The sequence below is a fragment of the Thermobia domestica genome, chromosome 17 (genome assembly GCF_964235325.1).
Source record: "Thermobia domestica chromosome 17, izTheDome1.hap1.1, whole genome shotgun sequence".
Lineage (NCBI taxonomy): Eukaryota > Metazoa > Arthropoda > Insecta > Zygentoma > Lepismatidae > Thermobia > Thermobia domestica.
The window spans coordinates 17,953,246-17,968,691 of record NC_137470.1 but is presented as its reverse complement, the minus strand read 5'-3'; the positions used below and the strand labels follow the sequence as shown (position 1 = coordinate 17,968,691).

Here is a 15,446-nt window from a genome sequence, read left to right as displayed (position 1 = left end):
GTTTTTCGTCTTTCAACGTCTCTGTCTTTCAATTCATGTGGAACCCAATGTGACATCTTTTGAATCATTCCCATGGCTTTCAAGCGTTTGGAGACTGTTGTTTGATCAACGCCTAATGCTGCTGCAAGTTGTTCCTGCGTTTGACACGAATCCTGCTCGAGCAATGCTGTCAATTCTTCGTCTTGAAATTTTTTTGGCTGTCCAGCTCGCTCTTGGTCTTCCAAGCCGAAATCACCACTTCTAAACCGTGCAAACCACTTCTGACACGTTCGCTCAGCTAGAGCATGGTCACCATACACTTCCACCAAAATACGATGGCTTTCAGTTGCACTTTTCTGCATGTTAAAGTAATGCAGCAGGACACCCCGCAAAAACACTTTATCAGGCACAAATTGCGCCATGTTCACTTAACTACAAACTGGTGTTGTTGACGCTTTAATCCACTGCCCTATACTACGAACGATACGCGATGACAGGGGTTTGCAACACATGTGTGGATATACGGAACTGTGGGACGCTCCATTCATTGCGCCATCTCTTGTCCACCCGCACGAATTAATTCCTAGACCAAATATATTTCGTGGCAGGCTTGGCCACGGAAAGCTCGGCTTGGCAACAGAGGCTATATTCTACATATTTGTATGTCGAGAGCTTCTAAGTTCAGTTGGTCTCTGTTTGTTGTATGAAATAGCTGTTGTAACGCGCACAACGTAGTATAATTGTTGCATTTAATTACAACTAGCTGAAATACCCATTCTTTGCATGGGGGCTGTATTTGGAAGCCAACGCTTGTGGAAGTATCACTATTGATCTCAACGACCGTGAAAACTATGGATTCGACACTAATGTCGGTCATTTTGGATTATTTTTACACGTCTGAGTATCTGCTCCGCCGGTGACCCCCGGCCCACAGCCGAATGGGGTGAATTTGGAAGTTAATACGATCGGAATTTCACCATTAACCTCACCGGCCGCGAAAATGATGAATTTGACACTAATATCGGTCATTTTCTACTACTTTTACATGTTCCGGTAAACGACCCCCTGGTTCGAATTTTAAAAAAAAGCTTCGTCTTGGTGTGGGTCCTGGATCAAGGTACCCGTGACCCAAATTTGGTAACTCTCGATCCACTCGTCTGGTCCCCAGGCCGTACACAGACAGACAGACACAAACTTTATTTTATTTATATTAGATGTTTTTTTTAATTATTGGAAAAGTGGAAATTCTACAATATTTTTAGTGTTTAACGGGAGATATTTTATCCAAAGATATAGCATATATGAATCAATAGATTTCACTGTGCTGAACTAAAGGATATGGGTGAGTTTAAATCCTCATGCGTAGATTCCGAGAAAATTGATTTTTTTTTTTGCAAATTTAATAAAAATTAAAAAACAATATTTACTGACTTTAACAAACACTAAAAAGCAAAATGTAATGAAAATAAATAGTTTAAAACCAGAAAATACATGAGTCATTTAATATGTAATTTTCCTTAAGCTGTAAAAATCTTATTTTAAAGATATATTTGTAAACTATATACAGGGTGTTTCAAAACAACAACGACAACGTTTGGGAGGTGATTCCTGACACCAAGATAAGACAAAAAGTACAGACCAACCTGGATACACAAATGCTACCTTTCGGAGTTATAGGCTGCCGAAAACGTGAAGAAATTAAATTTAAAGGTCCATAGCTCCAAAACTATGGGACCTACCGTAGTCGGGTCAAGACTTCAGTTAGGAACTAGTACGTGTCCTATCCAAATACCCATGTTTTAGAACCCTACGATACTCCTGCAACAATCTTTATAGAGGTAGTTGTGAGTTTTTCAAATTATATGCCCGCAGCCGAACTCCGTCTGTAAAAACTGTTGCGGAAGTACCGCAGGATTTGGAAACTTGGATATTTAGGTAGGGCACGTATTAATTTCTAAATGAAGTCTTGACTCTATTACGGTACGTCACATAGTTTTGGAGCTATGGACCTTTAGATTTAATTGTTTCACGTTTTCGGCAGCCTATAACTCCGAAAGGAAGCACTTGTGCACCCAGGTCGGTTTATACTTTTTGTCTTATCTTGTCTTGTGTTGGCGGGAAGTGGAATAGGAATGCTCATCTTAAACCACTGTCACGATGCAACGGAGAGCACTAGGGAAGTTACGCTGTCGCATGTGCCATGAGAGGCCCTTACTCTCTTGCGTGCATGCAGTCGCTTTGCGCAACATACGGTTTCCTAGCTATGGGACACGTGTGGAATTTACTTTCTGGATGCGCCTCGTACATTCAGGAAAAACACTAAATCGTAAAGGGAAAGTACAAAGTGAGTTTTACACTTCCTTTTTCCACATTTTCCAACTATGTTATACATAGTATGATAACTCTTATACAGGGTGGTCCGGAAGTGGGCGTACCCTTCTTTAGTTTCAACAGTATAGTGTTAGTTATGGTAGAATATCTGCACACAGTAACCTTGAGGTCTTAAGTGTCATAAACATCGGTATGATCACCATCCATGTCGTAACACACCTGAATGCTGCGCCAAGTTCTCGTAGATGTTTTGCGGAGACACTCCGGAGTCACGAGGGTGAAGGCCACCGCAACATTGTTGCTTTTCATGGTGGATTAATACCAAAGCTTTCTGTAAATTTCGGTTTAACAATTTCTATGGTGTCACCTGTGTAACGCCTTTCGTAAAGCCAAACCACAAACACTAATCTTTGTCCATACTATATGGACTTTGATCACACATTGTTGATTACTCCAACTTCACCGCAAATAACTGTTACCAAGCAGCAAACAAATGAACATGGATAGCAATGTTGCCAGACAATGACAAGCAATGTTACCACTCAAATGAAGGTAAAACCTAAAACCGTCAGAAAACACCAAGCAGGGGTACACCCACTTCCGAACCACGAGTAGATCGTCTATACTCTAGCCCCTCCGTCTATCGACAGGTATCAAATGAAAAATTCTTTAACAATATTCAATTCATCATTTGTTACCAGAAATAAAATCAGTTTTGTAGGTTGGAATGCCCAACGATGGAAGCAGTCGGAACACGTTTACTCAATAGCAGGAGGTTCTCGTTATCTAAAATAATGGTTCAACTAAACAATGTTGCAAACACGGTTAACTAGAAATGCATTTCGTAAAAATATAACCTTTAATTTTCCCAAAAATACGACAAAACTATGGAGAATGCAATATGTCTCACCAAAACGTTGTAAAATTACCACTAAATTTAAAATGGGTCATTTGATACAGTGAAAATATTGATAGGAATACATTTATGATTCGGAAGAACCAAGAAAATTGGAAGAAGAGTTGAGAAGCAGTAAACGACCCCTCTAAGAAAGATTAATAGTAAGAAAATTAAACACGCATGTTTCTTAGATTTGTCGAAAGACGCATTCGTTTTCATCATAAGTGGCGCCCCAGTGGGTGCAGCTGCACCACATTAACTTCTATTTTCACATTTTCTACAATAATCCTTTCTATTTTGTATATTTTTTGTATTCTATGCTTGGATATATTTGAGTACTTCTTAAGTCCCTCATAAGTTACTTGCTATCATACCGTGTTTTTCTAGTTTTTTTTAAGTAAAACTTAGGGATTATTTTTGAGATCTTTAGGCTCGATAGTGCAGAGCGTTCTGGCAATGATGTTAGAATGTGTTGTCCCATCCTATCCTGCACCCACATTACCAAAACCCTAGCACCGCCTATGGTTTTCATTAGTTTACTGACATCTCACAAACCGTTTCTGAAAAGTAAAATACTTCTTTCTTCCTTTGGCCCTCTTGCACAATGACTTCTCCCCTTGCTCCCCTTGCTCCCCTTGCTCCCGACGTAGCTGATTTCTGTCTCAAGAAACTGAACAGCAAAAAAAAGACTACATTGTCCCTCGACTTGGTTAGATGAATCTTCAAATGATGGGTACCTTGGAATAATTACATGCATTGAAATTATTGATACTACATTTAGTGAAATTCATTGATGGATTTTTCAAATTCCGCCAACTGTCCAATACCTCAAACGCCATATGGAGAAATTTCACACAAAAAAGTGAGTTTATACCTTATTAGAAGTTCGCACTACTTCGTAATTCAGCATACATACGTAAAAGTACAAAACCAGCGTCTTAATTTCATTTCGTATTGAAACGTCTATATTAATCTAGGATTCCTGAATTTTTAGCAAGGCTTGAGTTCAGATAACTTTATATCCCTGAATAGGCGAAATAAAAGCTTGTATAGTAGCGAGGGAAATTTTTATACGTTCGAGGGTTACTTTTTATTTCAGTAAACACTGTCGGTCTATTTATCTGCTCACTTCTCCGCTAGAGGGAATCACAGCAACAGTGATCAATACAAAGACAACTTACCAGGACTTGCTGGTCAACTAGTAGACCACGGTCAATGGGTAGGCCACCCCGAGAATATATAGCATTTAGAATATTGTATATTTATTGCAACACCAATTATGTTGACGGGAATGCCAAAAACATCTCTATCCCCGTACAACAAAATTGAATTGTTTGTAGTTCATGTGCATTTCTAATTATTCTTTTCATTTTCTTTTGTTTTTGCTGCTTGTTTTTAGTTTTGTATTCTTTGAGTATGTACTTTTATATAAACATCTCCACTTATGGCTGGATATTTTGTAAACCTATTGTAATTGAGTCACATGATCCTATTATAGATGCAAAAAATTAAACGTCTAATAGACATGCTGATTAGGCATGTCCGTAATTTTAACACTTTCTAAAAACTATTCTTTCCTTTGTCGTTATCAGTAAGCAACGTGTATTTGTAGTTTAATTATGTTATCATCTGATAGATATGTTGGTCTCTACTGTAACTTTTTATATAAAATATTGTTTTATCGTTATCAGTAACCAACGTGTCTCTACAGATTAATTACGTTATCTGACAGATATGTTGATCTCTATTGTAACTTTTTATTGAAAATTTTCTTTATTTTATTCTTATCGGTAACTAACGTGTCTCTATAGACCAGTTATGTTATCATCTGATTGATATGTTGATCCTTATTGTAACTTTTATTGAAAATATTCTTTGTTTTATTGTTATTAGTAAAGAAAATGGCTTTATAGATTACGTTATCATCTGACAGATATGTTGAATATGTTGGTTTCTATTGTAACTTTCTTGAAAATATTCTTTGTTTTATTGTTATCAGTAAACAACGTGTCTCTATAGATAATTATGTTATCGTCTGATAGATATATTGCACTCTACTGTAGCTTTTTATAGAAAATATTCTTTGTTTTATTGTTATTAGTAGACAAAGTGTCTCTACAGATTAATTATGTTATCAAGTTCTAAATATGTTAAATATGGGTCTTCCTATTGTAACTTTCTTGTAGTAAATATTCTTTGCTTTATTGTTATGAGTAAACAACGTGTCTCTATATATTGATGATGCTGTCATCTGATAGAGATGTTGAATAGGTATGCCTGTAATTTTAACACTTCATACAAACTACTCTTAATTCCATCAATATGAATACAAATGATTAGACATTGCGTTAGAAATCGACTCTTTATCCTTGCAATTTTCTCTGAAGTACTTGTATTTTGTAAATTAAACGACGCAAGGAACAACGTTGACATTCAGCTAATGATCGATAATAATATGTGATATTATTTGTATTGTTACTGTTACTTTTACATAACGTTGTTCTGTCAATAAATTTACAACTGATTCGTTGGTAATTTTGAATCGCTGAAAGGCAGCATAAAATATGGAACAGCTGGTTGTGTAGGAATGCCATTAATCATGTTCTACTCCCTCACAGCTGTACAAAGAACTTCCTGAATTCCTGAGGTGATATCTACTCGTATTAGATTTAAATTTAAACACTCCGAAGGCAAGGGGCGAGGAAGGTGAAATATTTCTAAACACTCTCCTGGCTACATCACCGTACAAGAATCGCTTCCGTATTATTTATTTGTAGTGCATTTTACTGCGAAGGACTCTACAAATATGGTATCCCATTCTTTGATATTTTCATTTCTTGGTATATATCCACTAATTTTCATTCTGAGCGTCTACACTAAACGTTTTCTCAACCGTGTTTTGATTCTATTTGGTTTAGGGGATTGTTCTGGAAGTTTCTAGCCGTATCTTACCCCTTTTATAATTAACTTTTACCACCCAAATACTTGTTTCAAATTTTATTTAAAATATCCACACTTATATTTGCCAAAACCCACACAGATACTTCCAACCTCTTGTTGCGCCTGAATTTGTGACGAAAACAATGGACTAAAATACGAATTGTTTTATGTCATATGACATAAAGAGTGTCTTCAGATTAGTATTTCAACACTCAGGACAACTTAGTAACAAAATGATAGGTTTATGCAAAGCAAAGATGAAATTGGCTTAATTTCTGAGTTAACCTCCTGGTGCGTGTAATGCAAGGTATATTATATATTTAATGTGATGTAGTGTACATGGTATGCTATGTAATGCTAGCTGTATAGTACTTCTTTTCTGACTTAATCCCTTATCGTAAGTAATGTAAAACTTATACTATGTACTGTAAGACATACTGTAATGTAAATATACACAAAGTAACATAAGACATACACTAATTATTTTCTGAGTTAACCTTTTACATTACATAGTGCACCATACACAAAAGCGTAAACCGTAATTTTCCTACTTCTGCATATGAACACAGAAATACTATACATGTTAACGACAAACTGGTACATGTTGAGTTTTTAATCAGTATGTGGTTTAAAGTTCGCAAGAAAAAAATAAAATGAAAATCGGAGGACGATTTGAAAAGGCCATTTCTCAGCTGTTTAGTCAAAAATTGGATTTCTTTCTTGTTATACGCTGAAAACTACTTAAAAAGATTCAGAAAATAAAACGAAAAAATATTATTGTTGTATTACGTTTTAAATATTTTGAAAAACCATCAAAAAACCGTTGTTAATGCACATATATGCATATATTTTGTATATTGTTATTTTATAATTTAATATGTTTATGTATATTCTTTAATATATTGGATACATCCAATATATTAATTTTCTTCTTTAAATAAAATAAATAAATATATTGTTGTGTGTGTGTGTGTGTGTGTGTGTGTGGTATAATCGTATTTTTTTGTTGTTGTTGTTGAAGTCTTAATTCAAAATTATTGCTTTCATTGTTCTTATGAAGAAACTTCCACAAATCAAGTGAGAATTCAAGATGAAGAAAAAGCCCATACTAGAAGAGATTAAGAATTTCACAAAATATAGCAAATATGAACTTTAAACAAGAAACATGTAAATAGCTTGGGAAGAAATGGCATAAAATAAGGTAAGAGAAAATAATACTTGAGGTTGACAACGGTACCTAATTAAGAAGGGACAGTAAATTATTCAAAAGGAATTTGGGAACATGTTAGAGGATAAATTTCAGATTTCTATCGTGGTCTCCTGCTATAGTGTCTTTCCTCACCGTTTCCGTGGCCGTACCAGATGATCTCTTCTGAGTTACCTTTTACACCACTTGCGAGGTAGCTCAGTGGTATAGCCCTCAGCTCTGGTGCATGAGGTCCTTGGTTCGATCGCGCCAAGTGAACTTTGTGGTGGACAAACAGCTTTTGCGTGAGATTTCTTGGGGTTCTTCCGTTTCCTCCCACTTTCTTCATTCAACCATTTCATCCATTATTCGTCTTCCCAGTCTCCTTTAGACCAACCGGCATAATCGTGGGACGTAAAAACTTCATTTTTCATTATTCACACCTCTTGATTCAGGTCTACTGAATTGCAATGCAGTAAAACTGATACGTCTAAGATGGACGGCACACGTCATTTCTATAAAACAATGGGTACAGAATGTATTAAATCCTATTCGAAAGGCCGAGAAGAGACCACGAAAAAATCGGAAAATATTATAAAGATTTGGTTTTACAAACAGCTGGTGGCCAAAGTTTTGCAGCCAGAACTTCGCGGGACAAACTGTCGCTATAACATTTTTTTCTGTATAGGATATTCAATATAGCCTATATGTACTGTACATACATAAATATAGCATCCCATATTATGTTTGAAAATACACGAGGTGACAAAGCCGACGTGTTCTATTATATCATGCTAATAAACTGAACACCATAGACCAAACTGAGACAGAGAACACTCTACAATGAATAAATTGTTATGAAACGTTTTGTTTCGGCAAGATTTCGATCACGCAAAATTTTAGCTCGTGAGATTTTGGACAGGAAGGTTTTGTTCGTATACCATAATACAGACCTCTTACAAAGATGAATGATAACAATCTAGAAGAGATTGTTCTCGACAGAATATTACGAAGTTCTGCTCTGCGGTGATAAACCTAAACTTCTTTGAGCAACAGCGATAGTCCTAAATGAAGTCAATTTTCTTTAATTTTCGTAAGTAGAATTGTGTCTAAAACTAGTAAGAATTGCAAATACCACATGATACAATAATAATAATAATAATAATAATAATAATAATAATAATAATAATAATAATAATAATAATAATAATAATAATAATAATAATAATAATAATAATAAACTTACCCTTCTTGGGCTTTTCACTGATGGCTTCGCTTTCCTTTTCACTTCTTGCGCCTTCAAGATCGTCTTCCTCCTCTTCGGGCGTCGGGGCATTCAGCGACAATTTGTGACACACTTCGAACGCCTGTCCCACAGTGCGCACAATGCGCATTGCCTGACTCTGCAAGAACAAATACAATACCTTCAATCAGTGACCATATCAAAACTAGGGGTGATATATATATATAACTTAAGTACACTAATCATCACATTGTACAGGGTTGTTCAAAAAATGGACTGATTTCATGAAGCTGTGTTGTATTAAAGTAAAAGCAATTGAAACTTATAAGGAAGTCGCTAGCGTGATTGAAAGCTGTGAAAGCTTCGGTTTCCTTTACAAAACAACGGGGGCGTGGTGGCTCAGTGGTAGAGCGTTCACCTCCAATGCTTGGGGTCCCTGGTTCGATCCCAGCTCGCGCCGTGTGGACTTTGTGGTGGACAAACACCGTGCTAGTGGGTTTTCTCGGGGTTCTCCCGTTTCCTCCCACTTTCTTCATTCCACCATTTCACTCATCTCTCATCATCACCGTCTCCTTTAGCCTAACCGGCATAACTGTGGGACGTAAAACTTAAAGATTTCATTTCAGTCTTTCCTTTACAAAACAGAAGAATACACTCTAGCAGACAGTAAAAAAGTATCACGCACTAGACGTTTCTTTTTTTAGGTCTGTTAGCCGCTGGAGGACATTTGCAGCCTACCGGCGAGATTCATAAGTTCCAATACCTTTGCAAAATACAAATACAAAAATTTGCTTCCGTTCAAGAGTTACGGTGTTCAGTAACGGACGAACCTAATCACCGTTACCCGTTAAATGTTAAAGGATTGACTCTTAAGGAACTCGGCCGAGATATTCCTGGAGCTATTTATTGCTCAAAAAAGAAAACAATAATTCAATAATTCGCTTTCGTTCAGAAGTTACCGTGTGCAGTAACGGACGGATTATTCACCGTTATCGTTGAGATGTTAACGGCTAAACTCCGTTAAGGAGCTCGGCCGAGATAATTGCTTTAGCTATCTGTTGCACAAGAAAGAAAAAAGCAATCCAAAAAATCGCTTTCGTTCAAGACTTATGGTGTACACTAACGGTTTTAACGTATCCGTTCTGTTTACGTAACCGAAAACCAAAGTCTCATTGTATTATGTTTTGAAACGTTCATCATCGTTTGGAAATATCGTTACCTCGTTACAAACTGGAAAAGTGATACCAAGTAACGGTGAAATGATAACGCGAAGGAACCACTTAACCTATTTCTGTTTGTAGGAATCTCATTTTTTAATTTTCCCTACAGTGTCTTTGTTTATATTATCTTATTTTGTCGCAAATTTCGTATATTAATATTTATTTAATTTTTACCAAGTTTTCCAATTAGTTAGTCATGTCGCTATTTAACAAGTTAATATGTATGCGTAGTGATACTAATGACTAAGTTTGTTACCCATCGAAATGGATACAGTTAGGAAAATTCTTCTAAATTCTGTGAATTTATATTACTTTAGTATTGTCGTATCTACATATTCGATTTCACTAATTGCGATCCATATTTCCAAAATTGTTCACTCAGAAACTTCGATGGCTATTAAAACTAGGCAATTATATTCATAGTCATGTATGTGTTTATATCTCAATATGTTTTCATGGAGCGTTGCCGTGGAAATAGGTGTGTGAACCCCTGATTTGCTGAACGTCTGGGGTTGAGACTAGGTACGCGATGGTGATTTTTAAATGGAGTCACTAGCATGAAATTTTTGCTGCGGTACATATCATACAAATTTTCCTGTTTTTAGTAGATGCAAGGTACGTTAAACACCTGAAATATAATTATTAAAGTCAAAAGAAAGTATTGAACTGAAACTCTGAAAGAAAAACACTCAATAAACAATTCAAAAAAAATCAGTGACAACTTGTTTAATCTGATTTGTGATTAGTAAATCTTAAGAAGTATCATAGGCTGAAACATTATTTTGTTGAATAAGCTTTGAAAATGAAGGTAAAACTATTCATGACGTTTTGAAGGTTTCAATAGTGCAGTTCAAACTACTTTTACTAGTCAGAGATTGAATTTTGAGGGCATGGAAAAGTCAACGAAAGTGAATCGTGGCCAGTTTCATTTTAGTTCCTCCTTCCACAGTATGAAATGTCTCCCTTTCCGGACATTGCACACTATTCTACTATACATCTAAATTACTAATATCTCGACAAAATGAAAGAGTCTTGGTGAATAAAAATATAATTTTGTTTTTCTAATTCAATGTCCTCAAATTTATAGTATTGAGGACAGAATTCTTATTTTGTCCAGTTTTATTCCGTAGAATACTTATTATTCCATACATAGTCACAGAACAAATACTAGTCATATCAATGGAACAAATACACTTTAATGGGTACTTTTATCTTATCTAGAATTGTTCTTTGATAATGATTATAAAAATAATTCCCACAAATATTTCGGTTTGATTACCTTCTTATTTGGATTTTTGGTGGAAATACATGCTTAGTGGCCCAGAAAAGATAATTAGGTAGGAATAATTGTTATAAATAATATCACAATTATTATTATCATAATTACTGAAATGTGAATTATAGAATATAAATAATTATAGAATATGAAGTTCGGTTAAACTCGTACTGTATATATTTCCAGGTCTACAACCAAGCTTATGAGATCATGCCCTAGGTCTACCACAATACTTACAGGATCATGCCCTAGGTCTACCACCATACTTACAGGATCATGCCCTAGGTCTACCACGATGCTAAGTTTGGTCAAGATAGGGTGAGCTCGGTTAAACTCTTACCATGTATACTGCTCTTACGACGGATTAAAGAATAAAAAAAATAAAAATAAAAAAGATCGATAGCACTGAACTCCTTCTGAAACTTAAGCACAAAATGACTAACAGGTCATTATTCGTTTATAACAGCCACTTTCAAACGGTTTGCCAATTAGTCTGACGGAAGAAGGTGGAAGAGTTTATTTTTTATAGAATAGAATAGAATAGTCTGGTCTAGTCTACCATGCTTTCTAAGAAACAAACGGATATGAACCGAATTCAGAAGTTCCCTGTGTGCAAAGCTGTGGAACACAGCCTGTGTTGCTGAGCTGAGCTCGGCCATCACATCTTTATTCCCTAGACAATGGGCTACCTGCTCACCAAATTTGGTTTATATCCGAACAGTAAATACCGAGAAATAAAGCATCACATACAAGTCGAGCCGAGCTAAGCCTCTCCTTGGCGGAGTGCGACCGTCAAATACAGCGAGTTTCACACATAAAGTGTAATCCTTCATATTAATTTTACATCTCATATTTATAGAAAAGGTTAAATTACTATAGGTATGGTTTAGGAATTTTAAATTTCATAGTGTGCCAAAAATGGAAAATATTGAAAAATTCTGATGTAGTCTCGCTGACGATTGCGCCATCTATTGCACAATTCTATCAAATACTTGAAATATGACTGCCTTCTCCAAAACTGAGGGGAACGGTGACTCAGTGGGAGAGAGCTTACCTCTGGTGTGTGGGGTCCCTGATTCGATTCCCGGCCAAGTAAGTTTGTGGTGGACAACACCGTGTCCGTGCGTTTTCTCTGGATGACCCATTTCCTCCTACATTCTCATTCTACAAAGTCTTCCATCATCATTCACTTGCATTAATCATCGTCTCCCTCAGCCTAACGGGCATAATCGTAGGACGTCAAAATGAAAAGTTTTATAATTTCGTAAACTGATGTTGTTCACCTCTGTTATCTGTAGCAATGCACGGAAACAAGAAACTGCATCACAGATCAGAAACAGCAACATAACTGAATTGATATATTATGCCGTTTCAAATCCAAAGAACAGTCGATTTGGCTTAAATAAACAAATAATAAATTTAAATGCCTCTCTCATACGGTCACTCATAAATCAATCATTTTATTCTGCAGCCAGAAGCATATCAATTGCACTAATGTTGATTTACTAAGAAAAATGAAGGAAATAAAACGTTTTTTTACTGAATTATTAGAGGTGATATTTAATGCGTGATCGTGTCTCTCGTATATGAATTGTTGATTTTAACGCAGAGTAACGTAGGACTAAAATCCTACTTATATTAGGAATGCAATGGATATACCCGATTGCAATGAAATGAGCTGAGCGAGCTTAAACTACGTAATCAGGAAGCGTTTTTCGGTGATTATTCCTCGATGGTACATCGGATTTTTGATTTCGACCTATGTTGTCACTCAGCACGACATACTCTATCAGCGTGCTAAGTTTGGTTGAGATCGGCCAAACGGTCTAGGAGGAGTTCGCGGACAACCAAACGGCTAACCCGAGTATAAGAGCTTCGCTTCGCTCAGCTCAAAAATTGTCGGTGTAACACCAAAGCTACGAAACCGTATTTTGAGAAAAGTTTCGCAGCTATAATATAAACGTTTACTTACAACTGGCAAAGCGATTGTTCCATTTTGATCTACTTGAAAAATAGAATTTCATATCAATACATTCGCCGTACGGTAAAGCACCGATTCTTACTTCAGAAACTATAGTGACCATACGGATTCGTGAAGTTTGACCTAAGTTTACGAATTTAAGCATCCAATAGAACACGAGGGTGTGTCACAGTCATTAACCCCCATCCATGAAAGTTTAATAATGTCGTTTCTCGCGCTACACAGAGAACATCTAAGAACGCTGTTGCTTGATTACCACTAGCAGTTCAGTTTTGTTTATTGTTGTTGTTATTGTTTCATATTTTGCTACAATTATTGTTACCCTTTAATTCGAATAATTGTTAGTTTTCGTGTTATAGATCTTTAAGTTTTTGTCGCTCGTTCACAATGTCTTCTATGTTTGGCAACATTGTTCGTGCACTGCTGTTGTTTCATATTTTCTCAAGTGTGTGTTCGGAAGGCAGCTCCACGAATCGTTCCGAAGTCTTCCGATGTATTACACGTGAGGGAAAGCAGTTCTATGATTCGTGTAGAGTCCAGACTTCACTAGTCGTCGCAGTCACTATAGTACTTACGAAATAAAGTAGTAGTGTCGCCACGTGAAGGAGTTTGGTTCGTATCTCGTCATCTTTTCTTAATAAATATTCAACCCAGAAGTATTACAAGTCAACGTAGGGCAGAATGGTAAGATATAGCGAATCCTTTTTTTTTTTATTATTGATTTAGTGTTCTTAGAATACAGGGTGACCCAAGATTAGGTATACAGTCCCGTACTGATCAGCTTAATGTATTTGATATCGTTTCTTATTGTTATCAATCAGGTAGATAGTTTCTTTATTATTTGTTCTTAAAGCCTTTTAACTTATACCTTAAGCTCGGAACAGCAGAAGCAAATAAACTCATAAACTAGAATGTTGTACTTGATCAATGTAGGGGCGTATACCTACTTTTGGGCCACCCTGTACGTACCATTTTATCTCTTTATCCTCTATCAAAACCGGTAGTGGCAGAAATTAACCATTTTTACTTTTAACGCTCACAGCTATAGAGTGACTTAGCAGATAGGGAGAACCTGTTCTCTACTGCAATCATGCATGCCCATCTCCATCCTGATCTACCTAGTACAACGGAAGTGGCGGAAATCCACTACAACTTCCGGTTTCAATTGAGAAAATATTACAGCATACAAACCAAACTCCTTCACGTGACGTACACGTGACACTACTACTTGTGTTCATAAAGAAAAATCAAATGAAAGATTAAAAAGAAAACTGGACGTTATTAGCTCGGTGCCGAGGAAAATATGTCTTCTACCAGTACACTGTAAATAAGTAACCAATGATAGTGAACTGTTTAAGATTCTCAATGAAAATCTATCATTAGCAAGAACCTGAACACAGACTATATATCACAAGGAGCAATGCAGTGAGCCAACATTCTAGTCGACGCTGTACAGTTTGTTACAGTCATGCGCTTAGAATATTCCTCATCACACGATGGTGAATATATTGTACGGTCCACTCCCCGATCGTTCCTGCGTACTTTTCTTTTCTTCACGGTTTCCTAGTTGTGGGCACAAAAATGGGCTTTTCGGTTTTCGATTTTTATTTTTTCTACATTTTTTCTTTTTTTTACGAAAACCGAAACAACTCTTTCAAAACTTTACAAGAAAACGTAATTGCTGTTTGATTTTAAAACATGTTTGTTATTTTATCAAAACCGTTTTATTCTTTGTCAACTTGTTTGGAAACGAGCATGACAAGAACAACAAGAGTATGGCTTTGGCTAAAATCACACTGGTTTCACAGACAACCCTTTTATTTTATTTTACTTTATTTTATTTATTTATTTTATTTATTTATTTATTTTTTTTTGAGACTATTAAAACGGTTTCGATGAATACAAAACTGGTTTCTGGTGAAAACCGAAACTGGCTTCAGTGAAAATCAATCTGGTTTTGAAGAAAAACAAACTTTCGGTTTTATAAATACCAGTTTTTCCTACCCCTAGTTTCTACACACACACAGAGATTCGTAAGAGCCTGCACTGTACACGCACCTATTTCCCACTATGAAAGACTGCGTGTCTGTTGACCTCTTTACGCTGCGTTTAAAAGCAGTCGTCAGTTTTTGTCATTAACGAGTACAGTGACGCTGATCCGTGCGTTTCCTTTCCGCTTTTCCACGTTCTATTACCTTAGTGCTACGTGAACCGTGACTGTTACTCGTAGTGCTACCTTGAGCACCAAACCAATAGCGTTATTACGCGTACGCATGCATCATCCTGCTGAAATCCTGACCGTTCGAACACGTTGCAATTTTCACAAACGACATTGTACATACAGAACCGTATGTAAATAAACTTGATGGAATTGGGTTGTTTGGAGTTTAGC

General features: G+C 36.3%; 1 protein-coding gene across 2 annotated transcripts in view; it reads right to left on the bottom strand.

Moving 5' to 3' along the window:
* LOC145674663 (uncharacterized) overlaps positions 1-15,446 on the bottom strand; it is a 583,703-nt gene that overhangs the window by 75,020 nt on the left and 493,237 nt on the right. For both annotated transcript variants that reach the window (XM_081744885.1, XM_081744886.1), the window contains one exon: positions 8,581-8,737. In XM_081744885.1, coding sequence (XP_081601011.1) covers positions 8,581-8,737 — 157 coding nt within the window. The remainder of the gene's footprint in view (positions 1-8,580; positions 8,738-15,446) is intronic.